At 50.0% G+C, this 27624-nt stretch overlaps 1 protein-coding gene across 3 annotated transcripts in view; it reads left to right on the plus strand.

Annotated features, from left to right (window-relative positions):
- STX18 (syntaxin 18) overlaps positions 1 to 27624 on the plus strand; it is a 123829-nt gene that overhangs the window by 88234 nt on the left and 7971 nt on the right. For all 3 annotated transcript variants that reach the window (XM_049630292.1, XM_049630293.1, XM_049630294.1), the window contains exons 4-7: positions 150 to 227; positions 392 to 458; positions 14571 to 14686; positions 24261 to 24349. In XM_049630292.1, the coding sequence (XP_049486249.1) occupies positions 150 to 227; positions 392 to 458; positions 14571 to 14686; positions 24261 to 24349 (350 nt within the window). The remainder of the gene's footprint in view (positions 1 to 149; positions 228 to 391; positions 459 to 14570; positions 14687 to 24260; positions 24350 to 27624) is intronic.

Below are 27624 nucleotides of genomic sequence, written 5' to 3' on the forward strand. Positions count from 1 at the left end.
ACAAATGGAATGGCACTTGACAGAAGGCTTGTTTTATAGCCGTATTTTTAAAAATACTTTCCGTAGAGAAACTGTTCTAAGGAAGCTGATGAATTGTTCTTCGGTGTAATTGAATACGGAGACCTGACTGTTGTCCTTTTCTGTTCCAGCCCACAAGGAGGTACACTCCCAGCAAGTGAAGGAGCACAGGAGTGCCGTTTTGGATTTCATTGAAGATTACTTGAAAAGTATTGCGTTTTATCTTAAGGGTCAAACGTGGCATTGCACGACAGACGTGATGCGAGATGTAGCTTTGCTAGCTGAAGCCCATAGTGTCTCATTATGTTTCGTGACACCCTTGCCTGACAAGCGGTTTTAAATGGTCTCTGTTCTGGTGTTTTCCCTACAACAGGAGTTTGTAAACTTTACTCAGAACAAAGAGCCATCCGAGTTAAGCGAGTGGTGGATAAGAAGAGACTGTAAGTATTGTCTCTGTTGGTGTTCCGTAATTAATAATAGTAATAACAACAATGGACGTTTGTCGAGTCTTCATGCTTTACGACGCACGGAGCTCGGGTGTCCTCGGAAAATGCCATAGCCAGGCCTTACTGAGCCCTGACTGTGCTGGGCACGGTACCAGATTCGTCGCTAGCTCGCAGCTGCCCTACGGGGCAGGTACTGTTGTTATCCCCGATTTCCGGACGGGGCGGCCGCTGTGGGGCGGCTGTGGGGAACTCAGGAGGTAGCAGCTCTGCGGTTCGAGCCCAGGCTGTGTGGTTCAGAATTCACACGCACACCCATCCTGTGCAGATAGCCCTGTGAGGCTGGCGCGGTTTGAGCCATCTCACCTCTTTCTCTTTGCGCCCCCCTTCCCCGCCGCCTCCCCCGTGCCGCTCCTCGTGGTCTCTCAGAGTGTTTTCCTGAGGCCGGAGCTGGGGCGCAGCAGCCAGTGAGGCCCCCCCCCCAGCTCACCCACGGCACGCACCTCCCTTCTAACAAGGCACCCGCTCGGTGCCGGGCGCTGTCACAAACCCCCTTTGGCAGGTGAGGACATTAGAGCCCCAGCAGGTTAAATGACTTGCCCAAGGCCACACAGCCAGGAAGCAGCAGAGCCACGCTTCGGTATCTCCCATGGCACGTGTCTGTCCCCCGAGCTGTCCTCCCTGGAGGAGCACGTGCCGGCTTGTGGGGCACAGGGACTCAAAACTGCTTCCCCTCCAGCTGCCCAGCCTGAGACAGGGTTCTTAAATGAGCGAGGAGCAAAGGTCCGGGTTTCAACTCTTGACCACTTCTGAACTGGTCTTGAGAAGACTGGAGGGTGTTCTTTCAGAAGGTAACAGTACGTACTATTGGGCGGCAGCTTTTCTTAATTCCGATTGTGTCGAGAACCCCAGCGCCAGCCCCGGTTCGGTGCTGCACTAGCAGGGCCTGTGGGACTCAGGGCCGAGATCATCTGCGGTGAGAGGGCACGGAGCAGACGGCGAAGGGAAAGGGCACCCAGGCGAGGTGCAGAGGAAGCCGGGAGCAGGCTTCTAAGGGTCCCCTCCAGTGGAGTCACACAGGATGTGACTTGTGACCACTTGTGTGAACTGGCCACTGGGGAAGCTTATTAGAAGCTCACTGGCCCAGGGATTTTACTGGGGGGCTGCTCACAAAGGCGCCTTCTGCTTGGCACTTACCAAAATTCCAGACTCCCAGAAGGAAAACCCGTGTTCCGCATGAACCACACTGTTCGCACAACGGTTCAAGCACAGGGAGCCACTCTTAGCAGTTAGGGTTGCGGGAACCCTCCCGAAGTCCCAGTTCCCAGACACCAGCCCAGGGCTGAGCCTGTGCACAGGTCTTTGCAGAGAGCAGTCTCGGGCCTGCACGGATACTTGTCCCCACGCTGGTGAGACGCATTTGAAATTGTAAATGCCAACAAGTGGAAGCATTTGCAGGGGATACTAAGTGGATACGTTAATGTGTGTTACCTGTCGGCAAATAATTACTTGTTTATTACACAAGGCAATGAGGAGAGGCAAGGGGAGAGAGAGAGAGAGAGAGAGAGAGGGAGAGGGAGAGGGAGAGGGAGAGACACTCTGCCCTCAAGGAGCTAAGACTCAGGCTGGTTGCCATGGAAACATGAAAAGGTAGCCAGTTTCATCAGGATGTCTCATAACTAATTAGCAAGTTCAGAAGGGGAAACGGTGCCATCGAGTAGCACAGCATCGTGCCTCAGAGCTCAGACTCTACGCCAGACAGCCTGTGTTCCTGTCCCCCCTCTGCCACTTACCAGCTGTGTGACTTTGGGACGATTGCTTGACTTCTCTACGCCTTCGTTTCCTCACTCGTAAAGTGGAGAAATTCAAAATACCTACGTTGGTGGGTTGTGAGAACAAAATGCATCGGTGTATGTAGGGCAAGCGTTTACATGTGTTCATTTGGACTGTTACCTCCGGTGAAGCGTTTACCGCGTCTTTACCAATGTGTCAGCTTATTTCATCTGATCCCCGACATTTGATCCTCCCTGTTAATATTAAGTATGAGCATCTGGTTTTGTAGAGGAGATTGAGGCCCGGGGAATCTGGGTGACTTGCCCCGCCCCCCACAGCCGCAGCAAGGTTTGAACCCCGGGGCACCGTGGTGGATTTCGCAGACAGCAGGCTTTGCGTTGGATCCCAGAAAGGGACGGCAGAGAACGCAGGCAGTCCAGGCTTGGGGAGGGGTGTGGGAGGAGGGGTGCCCAGAGCCGGCCCTGAACAAGAAGAGTGGGCTCTGGCCGCGTGTGACTTACCGTCCACACGGGGTGGCGGTCACTCTGCCTCCCAGCCGCCAGCCAGAGAGGCACCCGTTTCTGCTTCCCCAGCCAAGCGGACCCTGCACTTGAGGCTCAACAGGCACCCCGGGTCGAGTGAGAACGGGCTTTTGCTGCTGCCGCCTCAGTTCTTGGTTCTCAGCGGAGGTTTTGACCAATTAACGTCAGTCAGATGGGAGTTGTTCTCATTTCCACAAGTCAAGTACAGCCTCGTCTCCTGCCGGGTAGCTGCCCTGTGCCAGTTACTTTGAGCAAAAGACCTTGAGGGAAATAACTGTGTGACCCTCACAGTGTAGTCCAGCCTCCTTCTAGTTCTTTCCTCACCTTGTCCCAGAAGACATTGCCCAAAACATACATGAAATTTTACCACTCTCTTGCTCCCCATGTCTTACCAAAGCAGAGCTTCGTAGCATGGCATTCAAGGCTCGTGATTGGACAGCGGCCTTTGCCTCTTGGTCGGTCCCTGTGGATCTCTGCTCTGACCATACGTGACTCCCTCTGTGTTCTGAAGAGGCCTTGTGCTTTGAAGCCCTCATGCCTTAATGCTCACTGATTTCTCTGCCCAGAATGCCTTTCACGGAACCCTATATCTTCTGTCCCTCCTCCCTTCCCTCCTCTGGCAAGCAAACTGATGTATCCTTCCAGCCCCAATTAGGATGCTGCTTGCTCTCCAGAGACTTCCTGGCTCCCACAGGCCGTGCTGGTGGCTCCTTTGTGGGTCCCCTGCTCACCGTCATGGCCCGTGTAACCCACATGCTCTCGGAGGGCTGCCGTCGCACCACCCGAGCCCATTACGTGGCACCATGCCTGGCCTGGCCTGGGGAGGCCACTCACTGAGGGCTCTCGAGTGAAAGAGTGACAGGGTGCCTGAAGATAAGTTGCCTGTGAGGGTTTTTACCGTCAAGTCGGATCTGTGGGAACTTTGCTTTTGTATTATTTTGTTTTGATTGGTGATAGTTATTGATAAAAATCATTCTCATAAAACAGATTCGAAAAACCCAAGGGCTCATGTTTTATGGCAGTGTTGTTACTATCATGTTTCTTTCGTTCTTGGCAAAAGTAAAGCCTATTTATTAGTTAAGGAACTGCTTGTTTTCAATCTGTCATAGTATAGGATAAAAGATACTCTATGCTGGTATTTTTTTCAGACAAGGTGATAGCACACTAATCTCTCCTATCAAAGGGCACTTACTTGGATGAGATGTTTGCTCACGTAGCCAGAAGTAGTCTCAGCTGACCTTTATGCAGTTCCCTGTCTATGACTGTTTTCTTAGAAGGGTAGCACCCTTGTTAAATGTGACTTTTTTCTTCCATTCCCCTGACAACTGTACAGCAAAAGAAAAAAACAAATACAAGATAGAGATCACGTATGTTCCACGAAGCCTGAAATATTTACCATCTGGCCCTTTACAGAAAAAGCGTGCCGACCCCTGGCTTACAACAGGCTTTCTGAGGTGAAGGACCGCTTTTTTTTGTTGTTCGTTCTTTGCCATCCATCGTGGATGGAGGTGTATTCCACTGCGCAGGTCGGGTTCACGGCTTGGGGCGCGGGCGACCCTGCCACCATAGTTTGAGCTGAACCGATGAGCAGGATGTGTTTCTGATGAAGGGGCAACGTCAGATCGCCGTAAATGTCTCTGTATGTTTACTCTGTGTTTTTATCCTCGTCTTGTAGCAGACCAGTAACAAACAGTCGGTAGCCTGGTGCTGGTCTGCGGAGCCCCTTTTGTGCGGCCCTGGCTTGGTGCCCAGTAAATACCTGTGTGGGTGTGGAGATGACTTGCTCAAGGTGGCGTGAGGTTCTCCTGCTGTGGGAGCGCACGGTGCCTGTGCCAGAGGAGATACCTTCGTCTGAAAGTCACTTTTGAAATGATGGAACGATACTGAAAATATCTTTTTTCTACCTAGAGCCTTTGTTGGGGGCAGAAAAGAAGTGTAAGAGCCATACTTAACTCTGGAACATTGATCACTTTTCTCTAACTTTTGTATAAGGGCAAGAAGTTGTTCCACACGTTTTCTTGTTTCAAAACTGAAAAATCTGTTTCTCTCCCTCTTTCTGCTCTTCTCAAAAATTTTTTTTGTTTTTGTTTCTTGAGAAAGAGTGAGGCTGCAGAGGGAGGGAGGGAGGGAAGGGGGAGAGAGAGAGAGAGAGAGAGAGAGAAAATGAATGAATGGAAATATGTCACGTAGGCTCAGCGTGCGTGGGGCTCCATCATCATGACCCAAGCTGAAATCAAGAGTTGGATGCTCAAATGACTAAGCTACCCAGGCACCCCTGTTTTTCTCAGATTTTAAATAGAATCCCCAGATTTTCAAATAAGGGATTTGGAAACAGATGTTGGCCAGGTGGAAACTGTGTTGATTGCAGTTAGGAAATGAGCAGCCTTCAGTTAGAGAAATCAATTTAAATAAATCATGGGATATAAACTGATCATTCTGATGACTTTTTAAAAATTGCTTTTTTCAAAGTGCCTTCAACTAGTTAATTTGCAATTTCCCTGAGGATTGCAAGAGACATTCTGTGTATAATGAGATCTGTTTTTATCACTGTTTAAAAAAAAAAAAAAAGGCTCTCAGCTTTGTCTCCTGCATTGTAATCTTTTATTCATTTTAAATTGAAAACTGGCACATTAGTATACTCTCCACACAAAGGATCACAGACATTCCCAGAGCCCTTTATTTAAAAGTCAGTTAAGCCCTTCTTCCTCAACAATTCAGTCCTGCAGCCCCGGGGTGGGGCAGGGTCAGGTGGGTGTGTAAAGCGGTGGGGGCCACAGCTCGGAAGGGTAGGTCAGGTCCTGAGCCTGAGTGGGGGGGGGGGGGGGTGCGCCCTTGTGGGGGAAGAGTGGCAGTGGAGAGGACTCTTTGGTTATATAATAGGAGGATTGGTCAAACAATTGAATACATAAGGATGATGGAAGCCGGTTTTGCACATTCCGGGAAGTGAAAGGGATAAAACCAGAATGAACCCTGTGCTGTTAGATTGGAATGAAAGGTACGGGTGCGAACTCATGGTTTGCAGTTTGCATAGATAGATGCAGAACTAACTATGGTTGTAAGTGAGTATGTGTGTGTAGGTGTGCAAATGGCCTGGAAGCAAGGACACCCCAGTAGCGATAAGCATACTTAGCATTCAGATCTTGGCTTCTAAGTAGCAATTTCAGCTTCCAGGAACCAGAGCTCCTTGCAGAAATGGCTCCGTCTGGGGCCAGAGGAGGGAAAAGTATAAAATGAGCCTGGAACCTTTGTCATAGCAGGCAGCAGGGAAGGGCTGAGAGGATGATGGGGACGTGGGAAAAGGACAGTTTGAAGGGGCTTCGACTGGCCAAATTTGAGACAGTTTGAGCATCAAATCAATGCTAGTAGCAGAAGATAACCTGAATAAAATAGGACATCTTGCATCCATCTAGATAGGAATCCGTAAGTGAGTACATTGAAGGTTTGGCATTGATAACTCCATCGCATCAAAGCACTCCTTCCCCCAGTACTCAGACTTCCAAAGGGGGAAGAGTAACTTCCGCAGTGGGGAAGCCTGGCAGCCACCACCTTAACCAAGTGACGGAGGGAAATCTGGGACAACCTGCTAGGAGGCCCTGGGGAGAACGTAGATGAGTGTCCCTCTTTTATGCCAAAGATGCATAATCTGTCTCCAACCGTGGGGAACAGCAGACAAACGCAAGCTGAGGGGTTTCTTAGAGGATAGCTGGCACGTTATTGTGTCCCAAGGTCATGAAACTCGGGGAAAGACCGAAGAACTGTTTACACCAGAGGAGCCTAACAAAAAATAACCACTGGATGCACTGTGTGATTTCGTTCTAAAGGACGTCCGCGAGGCAGCTAGTCCAGTTAGAATGGGGTCCAGGGAAAGGCTGGAAGTCACGTGTCGACGTGAAATTCCCGATTTTTGATGGTTATATTCTGGTTGTGTCAAAGAATGCTCTTGTTTTCAGGGAATCCTGAAATACTCAGAGGGAAAAGGGCATCAGGTTGGCTATTTACTGTCTGATGGTTCAGGAGAAAGCGTTCTTTGTACTCAAGATTTTTGTGCATGTGATTGTTTCGCGACAAAATAAAAGCCTACAAGATCCCATGTCACATTTATTAGAATAGCCAAAATAAAAGTGACAGGTGTTGGGGGCGGGGGTGTGTGTGCAGCAGCTGGAACTCTCACCCACGGCTTCTGGGAGTATAAAAGAATTCTTTATTAAATAGCCAAATAGTTCTGCAGAGGGCAGGGCCGTCCTGTGACCCAGAGGTCCCACTGCTGGCTTCCCTGTGCCTCCATATACCCTTGTGCCCTCACGTGCTTGGCAGAATATCACTCCTCTCTCAAGAGTGCGCCCAAGTGACTGCTCTGCGAAGCCCCTCGTTATTTCTACCCTCGGAGTTGGCAGTAGAAGGAATTTGTAAAATACTTACATTTTACATGGTACTTTTCTCATCTACCGTTTCATTTAGCCTTTGCAACAGCTTTGAGGTGCGATATTACTTCTGGAAGCCAGGTTTCTCATTGTCACAGACGTGAGGAGGGGAAAACCAGGATGAAGATCTGTTTCTTTGGGTTGGAACGAAAGCTACTGAAAGCCACTTTACAGATAAGGCAACTGACGTCCAGCACTTAGAAGAGTAGCCAGGAGAGTATCGATTGTGTGCCGGCCTCCCCTGCTGGGTACGGCCTCGCGGTTGGTCCCAGTCGTGGCGAGAACACTTTTAGAAGGCGCTGTCTTCTCCATCTTGCAGATGAACAAAACTCAAAGAGGATTGGGGAGAAAATGGTCACACTGCTAATAAGCGGCAGGCTAGAATTCAAGCTCCCTCTCCTCTCCAAACCCCATTTCTAAATGTACCTTTCTCGGTCAGCCAGACAGTGTGGTAAGGACCGTATCTCTGACCGCCATGGGACTTGTGGACCCTGTCGGCCTAGAGGGTCTTCTTAGAAGGGCGGCAGGTTGGCGCTGCTGAGCAAACCGCCGAGGAGAAGGCCGCCCATCGCTCACACATGCGGCTACCACCCCCCTCCCCACCCTCTCCCCTGCCGGTCTGTCAGGCCTCCTTAAATCATCCCGCACTTCCCACACAGCACCGACCTGGAAGACCAGCCCTGGCTGGGCCAGCAGTCGGAGGCCGCACTGGGTCCCTTGCACAGACTAGAGAGGGGTGGCCCCTCCCCCGGAGTTTTAAAACTGTTGATGGATTGTGTCAGCTGGTTTCTTCTGTTCTTCTGGTCTGCACCTTGCTAGAAGAAAAAGTGCATGTAGCTTTGGGATTGCACAAGACGTTTTCTTTATGAAACCACTCTGCCTTTTCTTACTTACACGGTCATGATAGCCGTAGCGGTGGTAGTTAGGGTGGTAGGAACAGCCAGCTTGTGCAGCTCTTGGCATATGCTGTGCAGTGTGCTCAGCATTTGCATACTCAGCATTTGCATACAAGCCAGTAGAAGGTACCATGTTGAACAGAAGTAGTCAGAACTGGGGAGCCCCTGGGGGGCTCCGTCGGCTCAGCATCTGACTCCTGATTTGATTTCGGCTCAGGTCATGATCTCACTGTTCATGAGACTGAGCCCCACACCGGGCTCTGTGCTGACAGCACGGAGCCTGCTTGGGATTCTCTCTCCCCCCTCTCTGCCCCTACTTCGCTCGTGTTCTTTCTCTCCCTCAAACTTAAAAAAGTAGAATGGACATCCTTGCCTTGTCTGTTTAAGGGGCAAGGATTTAGTTCGATGCTAGCTGTAGGTATTCTGATATCTTCTGATATAGCTGCTCTATATCAGGGTAAGGAAATGCCCTTCTTTGTCACGCGTTCCCAAGACTCCCCTCTGGTTCCGTGATTTGCTAGGAGGACTCCTAGAAATGCTGCTGGACTCATGGTTAAAGCATACAGATTAAAAGCAGCAAGGCTAAATAACAGGCATGTAAGACAAAGTCCCGGAGAAACCTAGATGAAGCTTCCAGTTGTCCTCTGAAAACCGCACCTAATTCTCCCGGCAATGAAAATGTGTGATGTCTGGCAACACGTACGGGCTATTGTCAACCGGGGAAGCTCGCTAGAGCCTTGGCACGCAGGGTTTTCCCTGGGAGTCAGTCATGTAGGCACGGAGCACCCAAATAGCCGACCTTCGTTACTCTGTCTCCAGTCCCTCCAGAGGTCAGGTCCGCACAGTCTGGTCCGAGGCCCCCATCAGAGATCACATGGTTGGCATAAACTCTCTGGTGTGGTCCAAGGCACCAGGTATACAAAAACACTGCTTATCAGGCAGGATATTCCAGGAGCACGGAGGTTTTCTTCCAGGAACTGGTCCAGGGCCAGTTTCTTTCTAACGGGCAGAGTTGGCACACCCCAAACCTGCTGAGTCAACCTTTTCCTGCACACCTTCTAGTCCTAGTTTGTGAACGGTTTTTATCTTGAAGGGATCTTGAATTTTTCAAGTGCTCTTTCTGCATCTAATGAGATGATATTGTGGTTTTCTTCTTTTCTTTTAACGTAGTGTATTACATTGATTTAAAAATGTGAAACCAACTTTGCATACCTGGGGTAAACCCCCCTTGGTCATGATGCATGGTTGTGTTTATATATTATTAAAATCGGTTCGCTTATATTTTGTTAAGGAGATGTACATTTATGCTCGTGAAGGCGTTTGTCTAGTTTTCCTTTCTTGTAATGTCTTTGCTGGGTTTCCATACCAGAAACTCACAAAGTCTGTAATTGTTCTCTGTCCACTGGTGTTCAGGTCTACTGTATCCTGGCCTTTCTCCTCATTTTAGGGAGAAACGTGGAGTCTCTCACCACAAAGGATGCGGTGAGCTGTGGGTTTTCTGTCAGCATCTTAGCAGGTGCAGGACGTTCTCTCCTGTGCACAGTTCTTCCTCTTGTGTGCTTTGCCCCACAGCTGTGCGTGCACACGTTTTCGTGACATCTTTCCACGTCGGCGTAGCACTCCCAAGGTGATACAGCCAGTGCCACAGCGATGGGCGTTCGGATTCTTTCCAGGCTTTGACTGTGCTACAGTTGAATTACATAATTGTTACAATGAATGGCCTTGTACAAACTGTTTCATATTGTTGCTGTGTCTTTGGGATAGATTCACACAAGTAAGATTGTTGCGTTAGAGAGTAATAGGTCTGTAAATTTTTTTTTAAATGTTTTATTTAGTAGAGAGAGAGAGAGAGAGAGAGAGAGAGAGAAAGAGAGAGAGAGAGAGAACAAGCAGGGGAGGGGCAGAGGGAGGGCAGAGACAGAGCGGGGTGCAGAAGTTTGGAAGCGGGCCCTGCGCTGATAACAGTGAGCCCATGTAGGACCCAGACTCACGAACTGCGAGATCACGACCTGAGCTGAAGTCAGACGCTCAACCAGCTGAGCTGCCCAGGTGCCCCGATACACATCACTAGACGTTACCACATTTCCCTCCATGGAACTTAACACCATTTGGCATTCATACCCATCAGTCTGTGAAAGTGTCTGCTTCTCCACAAACTGACCAACCCGGTAGTCTTGTGATTTTTTGCCAGTCTTCCAGAGCAAGAAATTATGTCCTGGTGTGGTTTTTAATATGCGTCATCTTTTTAAAATATGCTTTTAATATATTTTAATGTTAAATTTTAATATATTTTAATTTTAATATATTTAATACATATTTTTGAGAGAGAGTGCCTGCATGTGTGTATGAGCGGAGGAGGGGCAGAGGGAGAGAGAGAGAGAGAGAGGGAGGGAGAATGAATGTTAAGCAGGCTCCACACTGAGCACAGAGCCCAACTCGGGGCTTGATCCCACAAGCATGAGATCACGCATGACCTGAGCCAAAATCAAGAGTCGAACCCTTAACCAACTGAGGCACCCAGGCGCTGCATGCATTATCTTATTTTGAGTGAGAGCAAGCATCTTTTCATACGTTTAACAGTTTTGGGTTCATAGCAAAATTGAGCCGAAAGTACAGGGAGGCTCCGTGCACCCCTCCCTGGTCCCGCTCACTCACATCCCCTGCTGTCGGCATCCCCCACCACTTCTGGTGTGGTTTTGCCGGGCAAAAAAATATATCAAACAATTTTTATGTAGTTAAATTCATCATTTTTTCCCTTCTTGCTTCTGGATTTTGAGTCATACGAACTTTTTTCCACACCTAGCTTAGAGAAGCATTCACCCGTGTGTTTCTCCTTTGTGTACGATTTATTATGTCTGTATCACTTGTGCGTTTGGACTTGATCTTGGTGCGCAAAGTGAGGAAACTTTGATCCTTCAGCCCCCCTTACTAAGCTTGTATCGTGTGCTAAATATCTACATACATTCGAGCCTCTTTTTGCATTTTCTGTCAGTGGTTTGTCAGCCTTTCCAGGCCCTGATACCGCTCTCTCGTGTAGGGTTTTTCCGGGCACGTTTTGCTGGAAACATTCTCACGTCTATAGCACAGTTGAGTTTACAGTGAACACCACCTACCTGCTGTCAATCTTACCCTTTACGTTTCACTGCACGGTGCTTAGTCCTCTTACCTTCATGTCTTTTACAGGGAGTTGTGAGCATCAGCAGCTCTGTCATCAAGTACAGTTCGATATTTATTTACAGTTTTTCCTAACATCCTTGCATGTTTCCGAGTGAATTTCATAATTGATTTGGTCTGGCTTCAGGATGGGGGAGGGGAACCTGCTGATATTTCTATTCGGATCGGTATGCTTCCATTTATAAATTAATTTAGGGAGAACCGACATCTTTTTTTTTTTTTTTATGGCTAAAATAAGTTTGTTATTTATTTATTTGTGTTTGTTTCCAGTTTTTATTTAAATTGCAGTTAGTCATCAAGCCCCGCGTTGGGTTCTGCACTGACAACGTGGAGCCTGCTTGGGATTCTCTCTCCTCTCTCTCTCTCCCCCTCTCCCCCCACCCCCGCCAAAAACAAATAAACATTAAATAAATCCCAGTTTATATACAGTGTAATGTTAGTTTCAGGTGTAGAATTCACTGATTCAGCACTTGCATATAACACCTGGTGCTCATCAGAAGTGCCCTCCTTAATCCCCATCACCTGTTTACCCCATTCCCCCTGTCCTCCCCCCACCTCCACTCCAGCAACCCTCCGTTTGTTCTCCATAGTTGAGTCTGTTTTATGCTTCGCCTCTCTCTTCCCATCACCCATGTTCATCTGTTTTGTTTCTTAAATTCCACGAGAACTGACATCTCTATGATATTTCTTTTTCCAATCCAAGAACATGATATCTCTTTCCATTTGTTATAGGATATTTTTATATCTTTGAAGACAATCTTTTAGTTTTTCACAGATAGGCTTTGGGCTTTTCTTGTCCAGTTTATGCTCTGCTGCTTGTTGTCCTTGTTAGTTGTTTGTCTATTGTTTTGGCTATTGCAAATGGGGTCTTTTCCCCCTGAATCTTCTCACTGTAAGCCTGGCACTTTTCGACGAACATTTAAGCCATTGTTTTGTTACTACAAGCCGTGCTGTGATGGATGTGTCTCTGTGTGTATTTGTGATGCTTAGAATAGCCGATAGATTTTCCAAAGGTGGCTGCATCCAAACATATCGCATCCCACATGGTCTTACTAAAATCGACTTCGCCACTGCTCCATTGAGAGGGAGATGTGAGGTCCGTGTCCCTCTCCTTGAGCCCGAGTGGACCATTGTCACTGCCTGGGCCGTGGTGTAGGACAGAAATGACGGTGTGACTCCTGCGGCTATTATAAAAGGCACTGCTGCCTCTGCCATTGGCTCAGACGCTCCTTGAGCTGGGGAGACAACGTGGCCCCTGACAGGGAGACGCGGCTCCGGGCCGGCACCCACCTGCAGTGGAGCCTTGTGAGGGAGCCTCGTCCCGATGAACCCGCCAGCCTCTGGCAAGCCTTTGGGTGACGCAGACCCAGCTGCCGTCGGGCTGCGCCCCGTGAAGGACCGGGACTCGGAACCACCCCGCCGAGCCACTCCCACATTTGTGGCCCCAGACATGCTGATGGACGGTACCGATTATTGCTGTTTCAAGGCACTGAGCTTTAGGGTGATTTGTTTCCCAGCCGTAGTAGCTGGATGTTTAGGACGGTTGATACTATTGTCATTTTTGAGAATTCTTTTATGAATGTTGTAGCAGAGCAGTTCCTAAACAGCTTTTCTCAGAACCCTTGTCTTTTCCCAAAACTCCATGAAAATGGTCTCTGCAGCCAGGTTTTTTGGAAGAGACGTCCTTTTGGGAAATTCACAACGTATATTAGGATATTAAAGACTGAAAATGTGTAGAGTAAAATACCCACCCAGCTTCCTCAAATTCGTTTGACCACAAGTCCTTCTCATGGGTCCTGATGGGTAGGATCCTCTTGATGGAGTTGTTAGGAGTGTGGCCTTGGAGGCAGGTTCCCTGAGGTCACGTTCCGGCCCAGCCATTTACTGACCTTGTGACCTGGGAGAGTTTCCTAACTTCCATATACCTCGGTTTCCTCCTCTGTAAAAAGGTCATTAATACCATTCCCTACCTCATAGGGACGTATGGCATTCAGTAAGTGTGTCCACACAGCATACTTAGAAAAATGTCCAGTACATAATAAGCCCTCAGTAAATGTTAGCTGGCATTAGCAAGATCATCCTTACACGTATTTACATTGTTCTTTTTATTTATACGCTTTCTGGGTGGTCATACAGAACTCATCATAGATCATTCTGGCAGTCCGCCTGTCATTGCTGTAGTGCTGTGTGGATTCCAGTGAAGCTATTACAAGGCTTGTTTCATAATCAAGTTTTTTCTCTTACTAGCTAATTACTGACCGTTGTAAGGTATCCATTCAGGCAACCTGTATTTCCTTTTTTTTTTTTTTTTTAATGTTTATTTTTGAGCGAGGGTGTGCAATTGAGGAAGGGGCAGAAGAGAGGGGGACAGAAGCAGGCTGCACGCTGACAGCAGTGAGCCTGATGTGGGGCTCGAACCAACGAACCACAAGGTCATGACCTGAGCCAAAGTTGGATGCTCAACCACCTAAGCCACTCAGGCGCCCACAAGCTGTATTTCTTAAACACTGAATCCCGGGTACTCATCTGGGACCTTGGGCTGTGAAGCAGCCATGGCTTACGGCCCAGACCCCTGCTCTGAGAGCACACACCCCTGGGGAGTGGGGCAGGCAGTAAACAAGTGAACTGGGCCATTCCAGACCGGTGGCCGCTGTGAAGACAAGGGCTGTGGCACAGGGGGACGTGGGGGAGCCTGTCTGAGATCGCAGGGTCGGAGAAGGCCTCTCTGGGTGAGCGCGATGAAGCCTGGCCCCCAGGTGAGGCCGTGCGGCCACAGGAGGAGCCCTGGGGCGGCTGCCACGTGCAGAGGCCGTGCCTCCTGAGACCAGTCACTTCCATCCGGTGGACATTTAAAGACTTGTGCTTTTACAGTTAACTCTTCTAAGATATTCCTTACACATACTACATAACGTGTGTGCCCGTGTGTGCGTGTGTATGTAGTTAGCCACACTTTTGCATTGGTGGGAAACAGCCGGCTCCTGGATTGAACAGTCAGCTTTTGCCACGCAGCTGCTGGGTGTGGTGTCGGTCTGTGGGGCAGGGTTGTGCGTTCTCTCCTTCGTCTGTTGACTGCACTCGCCCCCCACCCCCACCCCCACCCCCACCCCCACCCCGTGCAGGCAGTGACGCTGGCACCTCGTAGTGAGTGTCCCGCGGGAGGTGTGTTGGCATGGCCGCTGGTCAGCAACTCTGCTCTCTGGCGGAGAGCACAGAACAAGTGTGTGGGGGTCACGAGTGACTGCGTGTGTTGTCAGGACAGAATCTTGTAGAAGCAATTTATGTGATGGCTAATTATTTATTTAGATCGAAGCTGGAACCGGAACCAAGGACAAAGACCAGGGAATCCGTGTCTTCTGAGAAAGTTTCACGGAATCCTTCGCAAGACTCTGAAGAAAAATCTGTCACTGAAGAATATCCAGGTATGCATCAGAATCTTCCTTATGACACGTTGGCACAAATACAAAGCAGACAAAGAAGGAACACAGTCCTAGACAGCTTGTGGTGTTTGTATTTGCATAAAGCAAGGGAAACACAGAAGGGCCGGCTCTCTTCTGTCCCGGTTGGAGCTAGTGACTATCGGGCCGGCACAGGGGGCTGCTGCAGTCACCTGGGAGCTGGCGGGGTCCGGGGAAGGGGCCTGGGTCGTGGTGCACCACGAGGGTGGGGACTGGAGACTGAGAACCAGGAAGAAAAGAAGAGCTCTCTGCCCGAGGAATAGTGCACGCCAGTCTCAGGGGCCCCAGCACCCACGTGCTGCGCCGTCCCCGTGATCTCGGCATACTGTTAGCGTTGACCCTGCCTGGCCGCCGTGTGTGGACAGTGTGTGCCTGGTTTGCTCTATCTCAGGTGTGGCGGCCGTGGAATTTTGCTCTGCGTGAATCCCGGGATGCTGGTGATCCAGGGGCCGAGAGTCAGTCCCCTCTTCCGTATTGTCACAGTGGCTCTCATTTACCGCACGTCTCCTAGATTCCAGGCACTGCCCTGAATCTTTACGGACGTCACCGCCACCCTTAGAGCAGGCCTCTGGAATGCGTTTCATGGACCTGTTTTTCAGATGAGCCTTCTGAAAGGCTCCGAGAGGCTGGGAAACTGAAAAGCTCATAAATGGTGGACCCAGGATTTATATGCCTCCCCATCTGATTTATTCCCTGCTTTTTACAAGAGAGGGGATTCAGAATGCAGCGTAGGAATGAGCGCCTGAAAGATGCCAGAGGCCCTTTCTGTAGTTGGGAACCGTGTCGGGGGGGGGCAGGGAGACTGGTGTCTCACAAGCCCCTTCACTGTGCTGGGTTCCTGCTGGGGCATCAACAGGTCGAGTCTCCTTGGGTCTTTGAGGTGGTGCTGTCGCCATTTATGTGTGATGAAATCGAGAAACCAAGGAAGGGGCAGCACCTGAGTCACTCTTTGTAGAGCCCGAGCCCGTCCTCTCTGGTGGCTGCCTTGACCCCGTGGGCCAGAGGCTTTGCACACCTCCGTGTCCACTGGTCCCTAATGAGGGAGAACCCCGACATCACTCGTGAACTAACGGGGCCTGCCCTTCCTAAGACAATACACAGGGATACCCTGTTGGCATTTACTCAAACCAGACACAGAATGCTCGTTTAATCATTCATTCATGCAAGAAGTATTGTTGGGGCTGACGAGAGTGGGGAGAAGCCAGTGCAGGTTCTTGGGGCCCAGCTGAGGGTAGATCTCACGTGAAGAGATGTAGCCAGTCTGCCCTCGCGGAGCCGGGTAACAGGAGAGATTGGGCCTGTCAGGTCAGAGACCTTGATATTTCAGTAAAGACCCAAGGGCAGTGAGGAGCGAGCCCTGTGTCTCCTGGGGGGAGGGTGTCACAGGCAGAGGACATTGGAAGTGCAGAGGCCCCGAGACGGGGGCCTGCCTCGTGGTGGGGGAGCAGCCTGGAGGCTGGAGAGCAAGGGAGAGGGCAGGGGGCCACCCAGCCGGGAAATTCCCCGGGCACCAAAATCACGGAGCCGAGGACTGTGTTACGTTTTTTTTCTTAATTTTTTTTTTAATGTTTGTTTATTTTTGAGAGAGAGACAGCGTGAGCAGGGGAGGGGCAGAGAGGGAGGGAGAAATGAAATCCAAAGCAGTCTCCAGGCTCTGGCTGTCAGCACAGAGCCTGACGTGGGGCTCGAACTCACAAACCGTGAGATCACGACCTGAGCCGACGTCGGACGCTCAACTGCCTGGGCCACCCAAGTGCCCTGGGGACCGTGGGTTTGACTCTGAAGGAGGTGGGAAGCTGTGGGGAGGTTTGCACAGAGCACTGTCAAACCCAGTTTGAGCAGGGCCCCTGTGGTTGCTCTGTTGAAGAGAAATAGTGACGGTTAAGAGCCTGTTGCAGTCACCAGGAACAAGGTACTGGTGAGCACACACACGGCGGCAGGGGAATGGGGGGACGTGGTGGAGTTCTGGGCTCGTTCTGAAAGTAGAGCCACAGAAATCGCTTCCTGTACGTAGACGTGAGAGGCAGGAGGGGTGGAGGAAGGCTGGGGTGGTCTTGACGAGGGAGAGGTCTGCTGTCCTTCCCTGAGATTCGGAGATGGGTTTGATCAGGAGCTCAGCGTGGGGCTCGTTGACTTTGAGATGCTTGGCAGAGAGGTTGGTCGGGAGTTGGGTTTATGAGTCTAGAGGTCAGGGGACAGGTCTGTGGGCAGCACCGATCCCCTGAGACAGGCCAGGGTCCCCCCAGAAGGAGGACGGGTAAAGGGAAGATGAAGGACCGAGGCCTCCCAGCACCTCCCGTCTTCCCTGCTTTATCCTTTTCCCCGGCACGTACCGCTAGCCTTCTGTTTGTTGCAGTCGTTTATATTCTTCAGGACCTGTCTCTCCTACTAAAACGTAGCTCCCACGAGGACAGGAATGTCCGTGTTTTGTTCACTCTTCTCACACTGGCACCCAGAACAGTGCCTGACACCGAGGAAGTGCTGAGTAAGTCTTCCTTGAAGAAAGCGGAGGAAGATGGGGAGGGAGGGGGGTGATTTGAAAGGCTGATTGCCTTTAGTTGCTGTGGAAGTGTTTCCTCATGTAAAAGGAACTAATGCCTCTGGGCAATAGAAAGTAAATGGTCAGAGTAAAAGAACACTCCCTCACAGTTTATATTTTTATTGTAAAGTCAGCATTTGTTGTTTTATAATCACAAGTTATCACGAGTTATTAGCCCACCATATATTAAAATGGGAAAACTCTCCAGTTTAGCTTCTGACCGCTGCTTAGGACCCAGAATGGTTTGAAGAGTGTCTCTTCTGGGGCATCATGATCCCAGCTCCAACACCTACTGGCACTTCTGAGCACCAGCTCCCCCATTTAAAAAAAATAATTTTTTTTAACGTTTATTTATTTTTGAGAGACAGACAGGGTGTGAGTGGGGGAGGGGCAGAGAGAGAGGGAGACACAGAATCCGGAGCAGGTTCCAGGCTCCGAGCTTTCAGCACAGAGCCCGACGCGGGGCTCAAACCCACGAACTGTGAGATCATGACCTGAACTGAAGTAGGACCCTTAGCCGACTGAGCCACCCAGGCACCCCACCAGCTCCCCCATCTTTAAAATGGGAGTGATGATACCTACCTTTCAGGGGTACAAGGGGGAGGGTGTGAGGTTGTCATTGGTGCTGCCTTTGCTTACTGCTCTCCTTGTGTGTTGAGACACTCCCCCACGCCCGTCTTGGTCCTGGGATGTCTTTCTGAGATGCCCTATGGCCAGTCCTCTCCTGCCTTTTCCCCTTCAGCCTGGCACCTGCCTGCTTCTGCTGGCTCAGCCTCACTGTCCCCTCAACTCCACAGGCCACCCTTTCCTTCAAGGTCATTTGGTGATGCTTGTTCTGCAGGCCTCTCTTCCTTGGTTACATGGAATCCCAAGGAATAATAATATCTGAACTGGCTCTTATTAAAAATGTACACAATGTACTGTATGTATAAATCCCTGCGTATATAACATATTTCTAAATCCTTCATGTTGTTTTTTGCCAAAAGAAAGCTATTACCATACTGTAGCCCACCTTTATCTAGTTCCTGTTTGCAGGGGAAGAGAAAAAAACATGGCTGCAGCATGGTGTCATGGAAGGGCTTACAGACTAGGCTGGTTTCACAGCCTGGCCTCTGTCCTGGGCTATGACCTGGACAATTTATTTAAACTCTGAGTCTGCACTTTCTTGTGGTACCGTGTAGCCGTGGTTTGTTGTGAGCATTATGTGAGCTAGCTTACCAAACCGCACAGCTTACATTAGCGTGTGGATCCGTTGCTCACCACCAAGGACTGGGCCGTATCCTTCTTCAGCTTTAGCGCTGGGTGGCAATTAGGTTGGCTCAGATACCAAATGAAATTAAAATGTAGATTAGGAAGGAAGTTTTTTCTATTCACCAGCTACCTGATCTTGTATACAGAAAATTTTAAGGCATCTACCAAAATAAAGTAGTAAATTGGTTTGTCCAGGTTGCAGGATACAAAATCAATACACAAAAATCAGTTTAATTTTTATGTATTCTCAGTGAACAATCTGAAAATGAAATTTAAGAGGCAACAATTCCCTTATAGCATCAAAAGGAATAAAGTACTTAGGGAGTAAATTCAACCACAGTATAAAACTTCTACTTTGAAAATTATAAAACATTGTTGAAAGAAATTAAAGACCCAAATAAATGGAAAAACTTCCCAAGATCGTGTCAATATACCCCAAATTGACCTACAGTTTTAGTGCATTCTTCATCAGAGTGCCAGCTGGCTTCTCTGTAGAAATTAACAGGTCGATTCTGAAATCCATGAGGGATGTACGAGGAACTCAAGATAGCCAGAACAGCCTTGAAAAAGAACACATAAGAGGACTCACACTTCCCAACTTCAGAACTCACAACAGAGCAGCCAGAAACACAGGGTACGTACGGGATAGGTGTACAGAGCAGCGGGATTGAACTGAGAGTCCAGAACTAAAACCGTGTATGTGTGGCCAGCCGATTTCCGACAGGCGGGCCAAGACGCCTCATTGGGGTGGGAGCAGTCCCTTCAGGTGGTGCCGGGAGGAGGGGACAACCACAGGCACAAGGCCGGCTCCACACTTAACCTCACCTTATACAAAAGTTAACTCAAAACAGACCAAAAACCTAAACGGATCTGGGACCTAAAAGCTCTTTGGGCTGAATCTTCCCGACCTCACATCTGACCAAGGATTACTAAGGACAGGACACCAAAAGCACAAGTGGCAACAGGAAAAGCTGAACAAATGGGCTCTCGTCAAAGTGAAACCCTTTTCTGCTGCTTCGACGGGCAGTAAAGCTAGAAAGTGAAAAGATCGCCCCTAGAGTGGGAGCAGGTGTGTGTGGATCCCACACCTGATAAAGGGTCTGCGTCCAGAATGTGCAAAGGATGCTTTAAACGCAACAAGATGATAAATTAAAAGCGGGCAGAGGATCCGAACAGAAATTTCTCCAAGGAAGACATACAGGTGGCCAATGCACATGAAAAGATGCACATCGTTGGTCCTCAGGGAAATGGACATCAAAACCACAACGAGATGCCATCTCACACCCACCAGGACGACTACGCAGATACAGGCACGCCTCAGAGCCGCCGTGGATTCGGTTCCAGACCACCACACGGAAGGGAGTCAGAGGAAACTGTTGGCTTCCCAGTGCGTATAAAAGTCATGCGTACACTTTATGGGGTCTGTTCTGTGTGCAGCAGCATACGCGTAAAAGGACAGTGTGCATACCTTCATCAAAAAATACTGCTAAAAAGATAAAAAATAATAAAAAAATACTGCTAGAAAAAATGCTGTCACGTGAGCTTTCAGTGAGTCATAGTCACTGATCACAGATCACCCTAACAGGTGCAGTAATCATGAAACGGTTTGAGATACTGTGAGAATTACCAAAATGCGGCACAGAGACACGAAGTAAACAAATGCTGTTGGAAAAATGGTGCCAACACACTGGCTTGACGCGGGGTTGCCGCGCACCTTGCGTTTGGAAAACCAGCGCAGCGCACGAAAGTGAAGTCCAAGTCCAAGGTGAAGTCCAAGGTATGCCTGTGATAACGAGCGTGGACAAGGATGTGGTGAAATCAGAGCCTTCGTTCAGGTGGAAGCTCTCCAGGCAGAGGATCCAGCCAGTGGAAGGGTCGAGGGGGAAGGGGGGCCTGGCACATGGAAGCACATGCACACACCCACGGTGGGGAGGCACAGGAGGAGACAAGATGGAGGCAGAAGCCGCGTGGACAGGCCGTCCGGGCCGCAGTGAAGGTTTCCCTGTGATTCTGTGTCTGGACGTGTTCAGGCTGAGGATGGCAGGTCTTGCACACGGTCCAAGCCTCTCTGCTGCATGGAGTGGGACGGAGTGAGGAAGAGGTGGCAGCTGTGGGCCTGTCCGGACAGATTGCGATGTGGGCGCTGGGTGACAGGTGCATGTCAGGGCAGTGGTGGAGACGAGGTGGTGGGCGGGAGGAATGCTCCAATTCCAGCCGTAGTTTGCAGCTGCAGACGAGTGAGTAGGTGGGATGGGACATGTGAGGGACAGAGCACCAAGGCTGGGGGGACTGCAGGGAGGAGAGGGAGAGGAAGAGGAGTCTGACAGCAAGACTGGGAAGAGCGGGGGGTGGGGGGTAGGGGGTGGGAGGCTGGGGGAGAGGGCGACACCAGGATTCTCGTCTACGCATGCTAGGTCTGAGCCGGCTGGTGAATTTTCAGGTGGAAACAGCCCGTTGTGGGAGTGAGCCTAGAACTCGGGGAGAGCCTCAGGCCTGGAGACGCTTGGGAGTCATGGGGAGGGGTCACGTGGAGCCCCAGGCTTGCGTCCCCCCCCCCCCCCCCCCCCCAGAGCCCGTGGGGAAGGGGACAAGCCGTGCCCACCTCTGTGCTGCCCTGTTGTCTGGAGGCCCGTGACATTTCATCTCCATCCCGACCTTGATGCTGGGGGGTCATTCTTGTTCCCCCAACTGTCCCCCACTTAGGGCCCACACATCTGCCCATGGACGTCATACTAAGTGGATCTATAGGTAGAAGAAGGGCTTTTTAGGTTCAGGCTACAGGGAATCTTTTTGTCTCATCTTTTCGGTGTTTCATTTCTCCTCTGAAACATGAGCTGTATTCTCAGTAATACTTTAGTGTAGGACTAGGCGGTGTAGTTCTAGGCAGAGGGTGCCTTCTTGCTTGCCACACTCCTGACTTTTAAAAAGCCACTAGCTTTGTGACTTTTTATTTAGTCTGGAGTATCGGGGACCTCTGTGGTCAGGCAGACCTTCCGTCCACGTCTGAGGTTCAGGCCTCTTCCATATTCTTATTGTGCCAGGATGAGACTTTGACATACCCGTTTGTAATTTGCTCACATCGGTTTCCCCTGGTGCTAAGATGGGTGTGGCTATTTGTGAATACTGCCTGCACTTCTCAAATGAGCTCTGGTTCCTGCCTTCAGGGAACTCACAATTGATTGACGGGAGTGACCAGCTTCCACCCCCTGAGAAAGTGACGCGTGCCCTGAGAGAGGGCACAGGTGGGAAGAACAGGGTCCACTCAGAGGGGGCTTCAGGAGGCAGTGTCCTGAGAAATGAGTCTGGACCGAAAATGGAAGCTCTATCCTAGGCAGAGGGAACGGCATGTGAAATACTCCGAGGCCAGAAAGCATGGAGCCGTGTGGGACGTGGTTAGTGCAGCCCGTGCAAAGGGGAGGGTTCTGTGGGGACTGAGGCTGGGCCGTGTCGAGGGCCTGTTGGGCCGAGAGCTTGCATGTGAGTCTTGGGGCTGGGCCACTGGAGGTCTGCGTCGAGGACGGTGTGAAGAGCACTGTGCTTCAGGCCAGTTTTTACGACAGCAGGTCAGGGTGGCCCTCGGTGGCTGTCCACGTGAGCGTGTTGTAGAGCGCGCGTCCTCTTAGCAAATTCTGTGTTCCAGCTCAGAGCTCCTGATGTGAATGGACGCTTCTCATCTTGGTGTTCTTCTCCGGAAGCAACATCAGAGGAGAAGCTTGACTCGGCTCCCATAACGAGGTCAAGCAGGAAACACAGGGCCCTTGGGGTGGGGGTGGGGTGAGTGAAATGTGCAGAGGTTCCTGCCTGAAGATGGCCTCTCAGAAAAACACCCCGCCAGTTTCTAAAGGTGCTATCAGCCTACGTTTTATGTATAAATTCTCCACGTTTATTATATTTACATGTATATTTAGTATACATACATCATATATAAACTTTATAAATACAGTTCTGGCAAAAACAGCCATTTTTTTTTTTTTTTAAACCTGCACAATGTTCTGGATACCTGGAGGCTTTTTGTGATGATGTATCTGGAATACTAATACCTAAATTGGTGCTGTCATACATTCTTTTCCCATATCATAGTCTCGAAACCGACACTCTGGACTTTCGCCCGTCTCACGGGGCCGAGACCAACTATGGGAAAGTTACTGAGGTTGAGGGAGGAAAGAAAAAGAAGCCGTACCCGGCGCCAGGCTCACGAGCCTAGAGGCACTGCTGAGACACCAGACACAGTCATCTTGAGAAAGAGAGACCCCACAGGGCGCCTGGGTGGCTCAGTCAGTTCAGCATTCGACTCTTGGTTGCTGCTCAGGTCGTGATGTCACGGTTCATGAGATCGAGCCCTGTGTCGGGCTCTGCATGGACAGCGTGGATGGAGCCTGCTTGGGATTCTCTCTCCCCCTCTCTTTGCCCCTCCTCTGCTAGCTCTCTCATAAAATAAGTAAATTAACTTAAAAAAAAAAAAAAAAGACCCCATTGCAGTCTCCATCAAGGATGGGTCACTTCCGTCCACTGCCCTGTTCCCACTGCACACCCCTTTTGACCTCGTGGGCCTCTCTAATGTGCTGGTGCAGCCCTTCCTAGGAGCCCGAGCCATTGGTGCACTTCATCAAGCGTCCATCACGCATTTGTGATTGCAGTTAAAAAGTTCTCTAAAAGGTCCAGTCAACAACAGTTGATGCGCGGGCGCCCGTCCCAGGGTACACCCAGAGCCCCCAAGTACGGACTGGCACACGGAGAGATCAGATGAGCGAAGGTTTATCCATGGGGTGACGGGACATGAAGAACCGTGTGTCCTTGCAGTGGAATATCCTGCAGCGTTTCAAGAGAACGAGGCAGATCTATGTGACGGATACGGGATAATCTCCCAAATACAGTGAAGTCCTACACGGCAAGTTTTATAAGCCACTGTGTACACACACTGGATTGAAGTTGGGGGGGGGGGGGTTGGGGCAGAGAATTACATAGGTGTTTGTATGTGAACACACTGGGTAAGGTCTGTGAGGCCACATCAAATGCTAACAGTGGTTCCTTCTGGGGGAGGAATAGGATTAGGGAGTGGTAGGTCCTGGCTTGGTGGTTTTGGTTTTTTTTTTTTAATTTTTAACGTTTATTTGTTTTTGAGACAGAGACAGAGCATGAACGGGGGGAGGGTCAGAGAGAGGGAGACACAGAATCCGAAGCAGGCTCCAGGCTCTGAGCTGTCAGCACAGAGCCCGACGCGGGGCTCACACTCACGGACCCCGAGATCGTGACCTGAGCCAAAGTAGGAGGCTTAACCGACTGAGCCACCCAGGCGCCCCTGTCCTGGCGTTTTTTTTTTAGTGAAAATACCCTTATATTGCAGTGTTTAAACAGTAGAGGGAGGGCGTGCGTGAGCTTGTGTTTTGTGGTAAAACACACTTGAAGACTGGCCCTTTGGTTTGCAGCCATTGCTGAAGTCACTGTGGCACTGAGACTGTGCAGGGGGCGCCTTCTGCCCACGCGCACACACGTGGGCACACGCACGTGCACATAATGCACGCACAAGCTTAAACACTGTAGAAGGGTCCTGGTACAGCGCCTGAGTATGAGCCAGTGGATAACCGAGTGTGGACAAGCTGTAAGAGCTCATGCTTGCAGTGTGCCTGCATCCCAAGCCAGCATCAGCACCGTCTAAAAGGAAGTATTTTGCCTTCTGTTTCTCTTTCCTTTCTTTTCTTCTTCCTCTTCTTCTTCTTTTGTTTTTTTTTTTATTTTTTTCTTTAAAAGAAAAGGTTCCGGCTGAATCCCAACCCGAATTGGGCACGTGGGGAGACGGCAAAGGTGAAGACGAATTATCCCCAGAAGAAATACAGATGGTAAGGCTGCTCTCTGCCCAGTCGGGTGTTGTTAGCGTTGGTAAGACTGTTTCCCCAAGTAGGAGGTCATCCTAAACGCCTTTGCCCTGATTGTTATAGCGAGTTTTCAAAATTATAAATACATATTGTGGATGCAACTTTTCCACCCGATTTCCTAGTTCTTCATATGCTTTTCATAAGTTTTAAATTTGCCGTAGCATAATTAAAGAAGAAATTGCCTTGGAATGATTTTACTAATATTAGATTTCTTTCCAGCTGCAGTAAAATAGTCCTCCAGACTAAATGGCTCTTTTATAATTACCGCTGTGCTGCTTTTTAATTGTTTGAACTGCCGACGCTATGCTAACGTGCAGAAAGCAGAAGTGATGCCTGAAAAATGTAGTCACACCTTGACTGCTCAGGTCCAGTTGCCAATTGTAGGTTGTCCGCTCTGGGTGAGTTTCAAAAGGAAACTGACAGGTTTGGCAGGAGCCCCCGCCAGCTCCTTTAGAGCAGTGTCTGCGCACAGTGCGTCTGGATGTTGGCGTGACGGAGCCCAAGGGAATACGCCGTCTGTGGTTGGGAGCAGACGTTTCCTAGTGCTGCCCTGGCGGAAGGCTGTCCTCGGCCTAAAGAGCGGGGAAGCTGGTTCCCACGCGGCGTGCTTTCAGTGGCTGTCCCTGACAAATGACAGCAACTCACTTCACACCGTGGTTGACAGTGGACACAACTTTTCCAGGGCTCGTTTTCTCCCTGGTCCTGTTCACGATCGTGTTCAGAGGTGGTGGGGCATTACCGTCTCCTTTGAACTTTGGCAGAATCAGTAGAGTGTCTGGCCCAAGGTCCCCCGGTTGTTAATAAGCGGTAGAGCTTATGACTGATCGGTTCACACATTTCTAACCCACGTCGCCTGTGGAAGAAGAGAAGTAGAGCTCTGAGCCGAAGCCCTGTCACATCAGAACAGGGTCCGGGCGCGTCCCAGCCTCGAGGCACTCGTGTTGCCAGCCTCTTCCTCTTCACTGCTGTCTCCGTGTCTTGCAGGTCCCAAGTGTTACATCCTCAGAGAGGCCTTCCTGGCCACCCAGTCTGCGGCAGCCCCCGGCCACTCTGTCCCCGTACCCCGCTTTATTCCCTCATCCCTCCACTAGAACACAAGTGCCACGAGAGCAGGAACTTTTCCGCTTTCGTTGCCATATTCCCAGAGCCTAGAGTGGTTTTTGAGTGGGTGAGTGCCTTGGATGAGTATAAACTACAGGCAGGATCACCAGTAAGAACTCTGAGATATGCAAGCTTTAAGTTATTATTATTATGTACACTTATGAATGCTCCCTAAATGCCAAGCCGGTATGCATGTTGTCTTACTTGATCTTTATAACAGGCCAGTGAAGTAGGAATTATCCCTCTGTACACGTGAAAAAGAAAAAGGCACAAAACCTCTAAAGCCCTCCACGGTCACCAAGCCAGTAGAACAGGCAAGCCGCGTCCTGTGCCCTGAGTCCTGCACTTTTCCCCTGTGTCATAGTTCACGGGAGTCCCCGGTGGGATCTGGGGGCGTAAGGGAGTGTAGCCTGTGTAGGAGCCTCGTGGCAAACTGGGTCCCAGTCTCAGTGACTAAAGCAGTCAGAGCCGGCAAGAGTTCCCTCATTTGTGTTGTGTTACTGCCAGTGGGTGGGCAGAAGGCTGTAAGTTCAGCACTTCCATGGCAAGCTCTTAAGTGTTCACTTAACTTCTCTTGTAATTGGGAACAATAGCCAAGTACCACATCTTACGGGCTGACTAACCCAAATCTTACTTAACAGGCTCAAGCCTGAAAATGAAGAGAAATAAATACGACACTATTGGTTTTAAATTGGAAAGTGTTGTAGCAAATTGTGGTCATAATTCATAATCACTGTTTTGGAATTTTTCCTCAGGGTAAAATAATGAATTAAGCCCTATAATATCAATTTAATTCATTATTTCACCCACAGGAGCAGTTGTTACGTGTCCCAAAATGGTTGCTGAGTGTTATGTGATTTGCACACTGAATTTCCATTTATAACTCCTGATGCAGGTATATTAACGTTTGAGTTACTATAAGCAGATGTTTTGTGGTCAGGCTGAGTGGGACCAGATTGTTTTCTGATGTTACACAGAGAAAATACCTCCTTTGTAAGCCTGCATTCAGTTTACTCGCCTCGAGTGAAACCACCTGCATTTATTGATGTATCCCTTAGGATAATTTTTAAAGCCATGCGCGTGACTTCTGTTCCTAAATCTGCATGAAAGGTGTCCCTAGCCCTCGTCCCCTGTGGTAGGCCGCTGGAAGCACCAAGGTGGGTGGCTGGCTGGGCTTGTGATCTGGGCCCAAACTCAGCTCCTGGCAAGAACTGTTGGTAGAATCTGGGCACCACGCAGCCGAGAGCCGAGGTTCACACCCTGGGGAGGTTTCAGGTTCGCAGGGGTAGCGGTGGGGATGGAGGTGAGGGTCACGAGCCATGTGAACGCAGGCGTTTGGCATAGATGAGGCGCATCTGAAGAACCAGAGAGGTCCTGGGCCATGGTGGTGGGGGCAGACTGCTCTCTAGGCCGAGCCCCTGTGGGTCTCAGCCCCTGTGGGTTCCTAGTCTTTGGTCCAGTTAGCTGCTCTTGCCTCTTTGCAATGCAAATAACTTCTTGTGGCTTCATCTTGTACCCAAAGGCCTTTTGTAGGAGTGATTTTCTTTTTAAAACTATAGTAAAGAGGATTCGATTAGAAAAGGATTTCTGTAACAGTGTATTCACAGTGTGGATTTGTATCCCTTAAAGCAGATAATAAACCCTTTTGGGGCCCTCTGTTTGGAAGTCTGACTTCTAAGTGGAATGAGGCAGTTAATACTGCCTAACACGCATGTAACACACAGCACATGCCAAGTACGGCCCTGACCGCTTGAGTGTTTATTAATGTAGCCACCCCGTGTGGTAGGGACTGTCGCTGGCCCCATTTTACAGCGAGCTCCCAGGTCCTAGGCCTTTAAATGTGGTGCCTGCCGCCATGCTTGAGCGGTCAGGGGAACTTGCTCCAGACATCCATCTGTGTTGAGCGAAAGCACTGCATTTTGGTGGGAGACCAAACAGTATGGAGCGGAAGGAGCCACGGCAGGAGGCCCACACAGACAGGCTGGCTGCTGTCATGCCTCTCGGGCCCTGCTTGTCCACCTTCCTTGTCCTGCAGGCCTCGTGTCCCGCTTTCCAGTGCCTCACAGAACTGGGGGCCCTGTGACAGGCAGGCCGGTCTTCCCCCGGGGCCGGGGAGGGGGGGCGGGGAGGGTACCCCG

This window comes from Panthera uncia, chromosome B1 (genome assembly GCF_023721935.1).
Source record: "Panthera uncia isolate 11264 chromosome B1, Puncia_PCG_1.0, whole genome shotgun sequence".
Taxonomy (NCBI): Eukaryota; Metazoa; Chordata; class Mammalia; order Carnivora; family Felidae; genus Panthera; species Panthera uncia.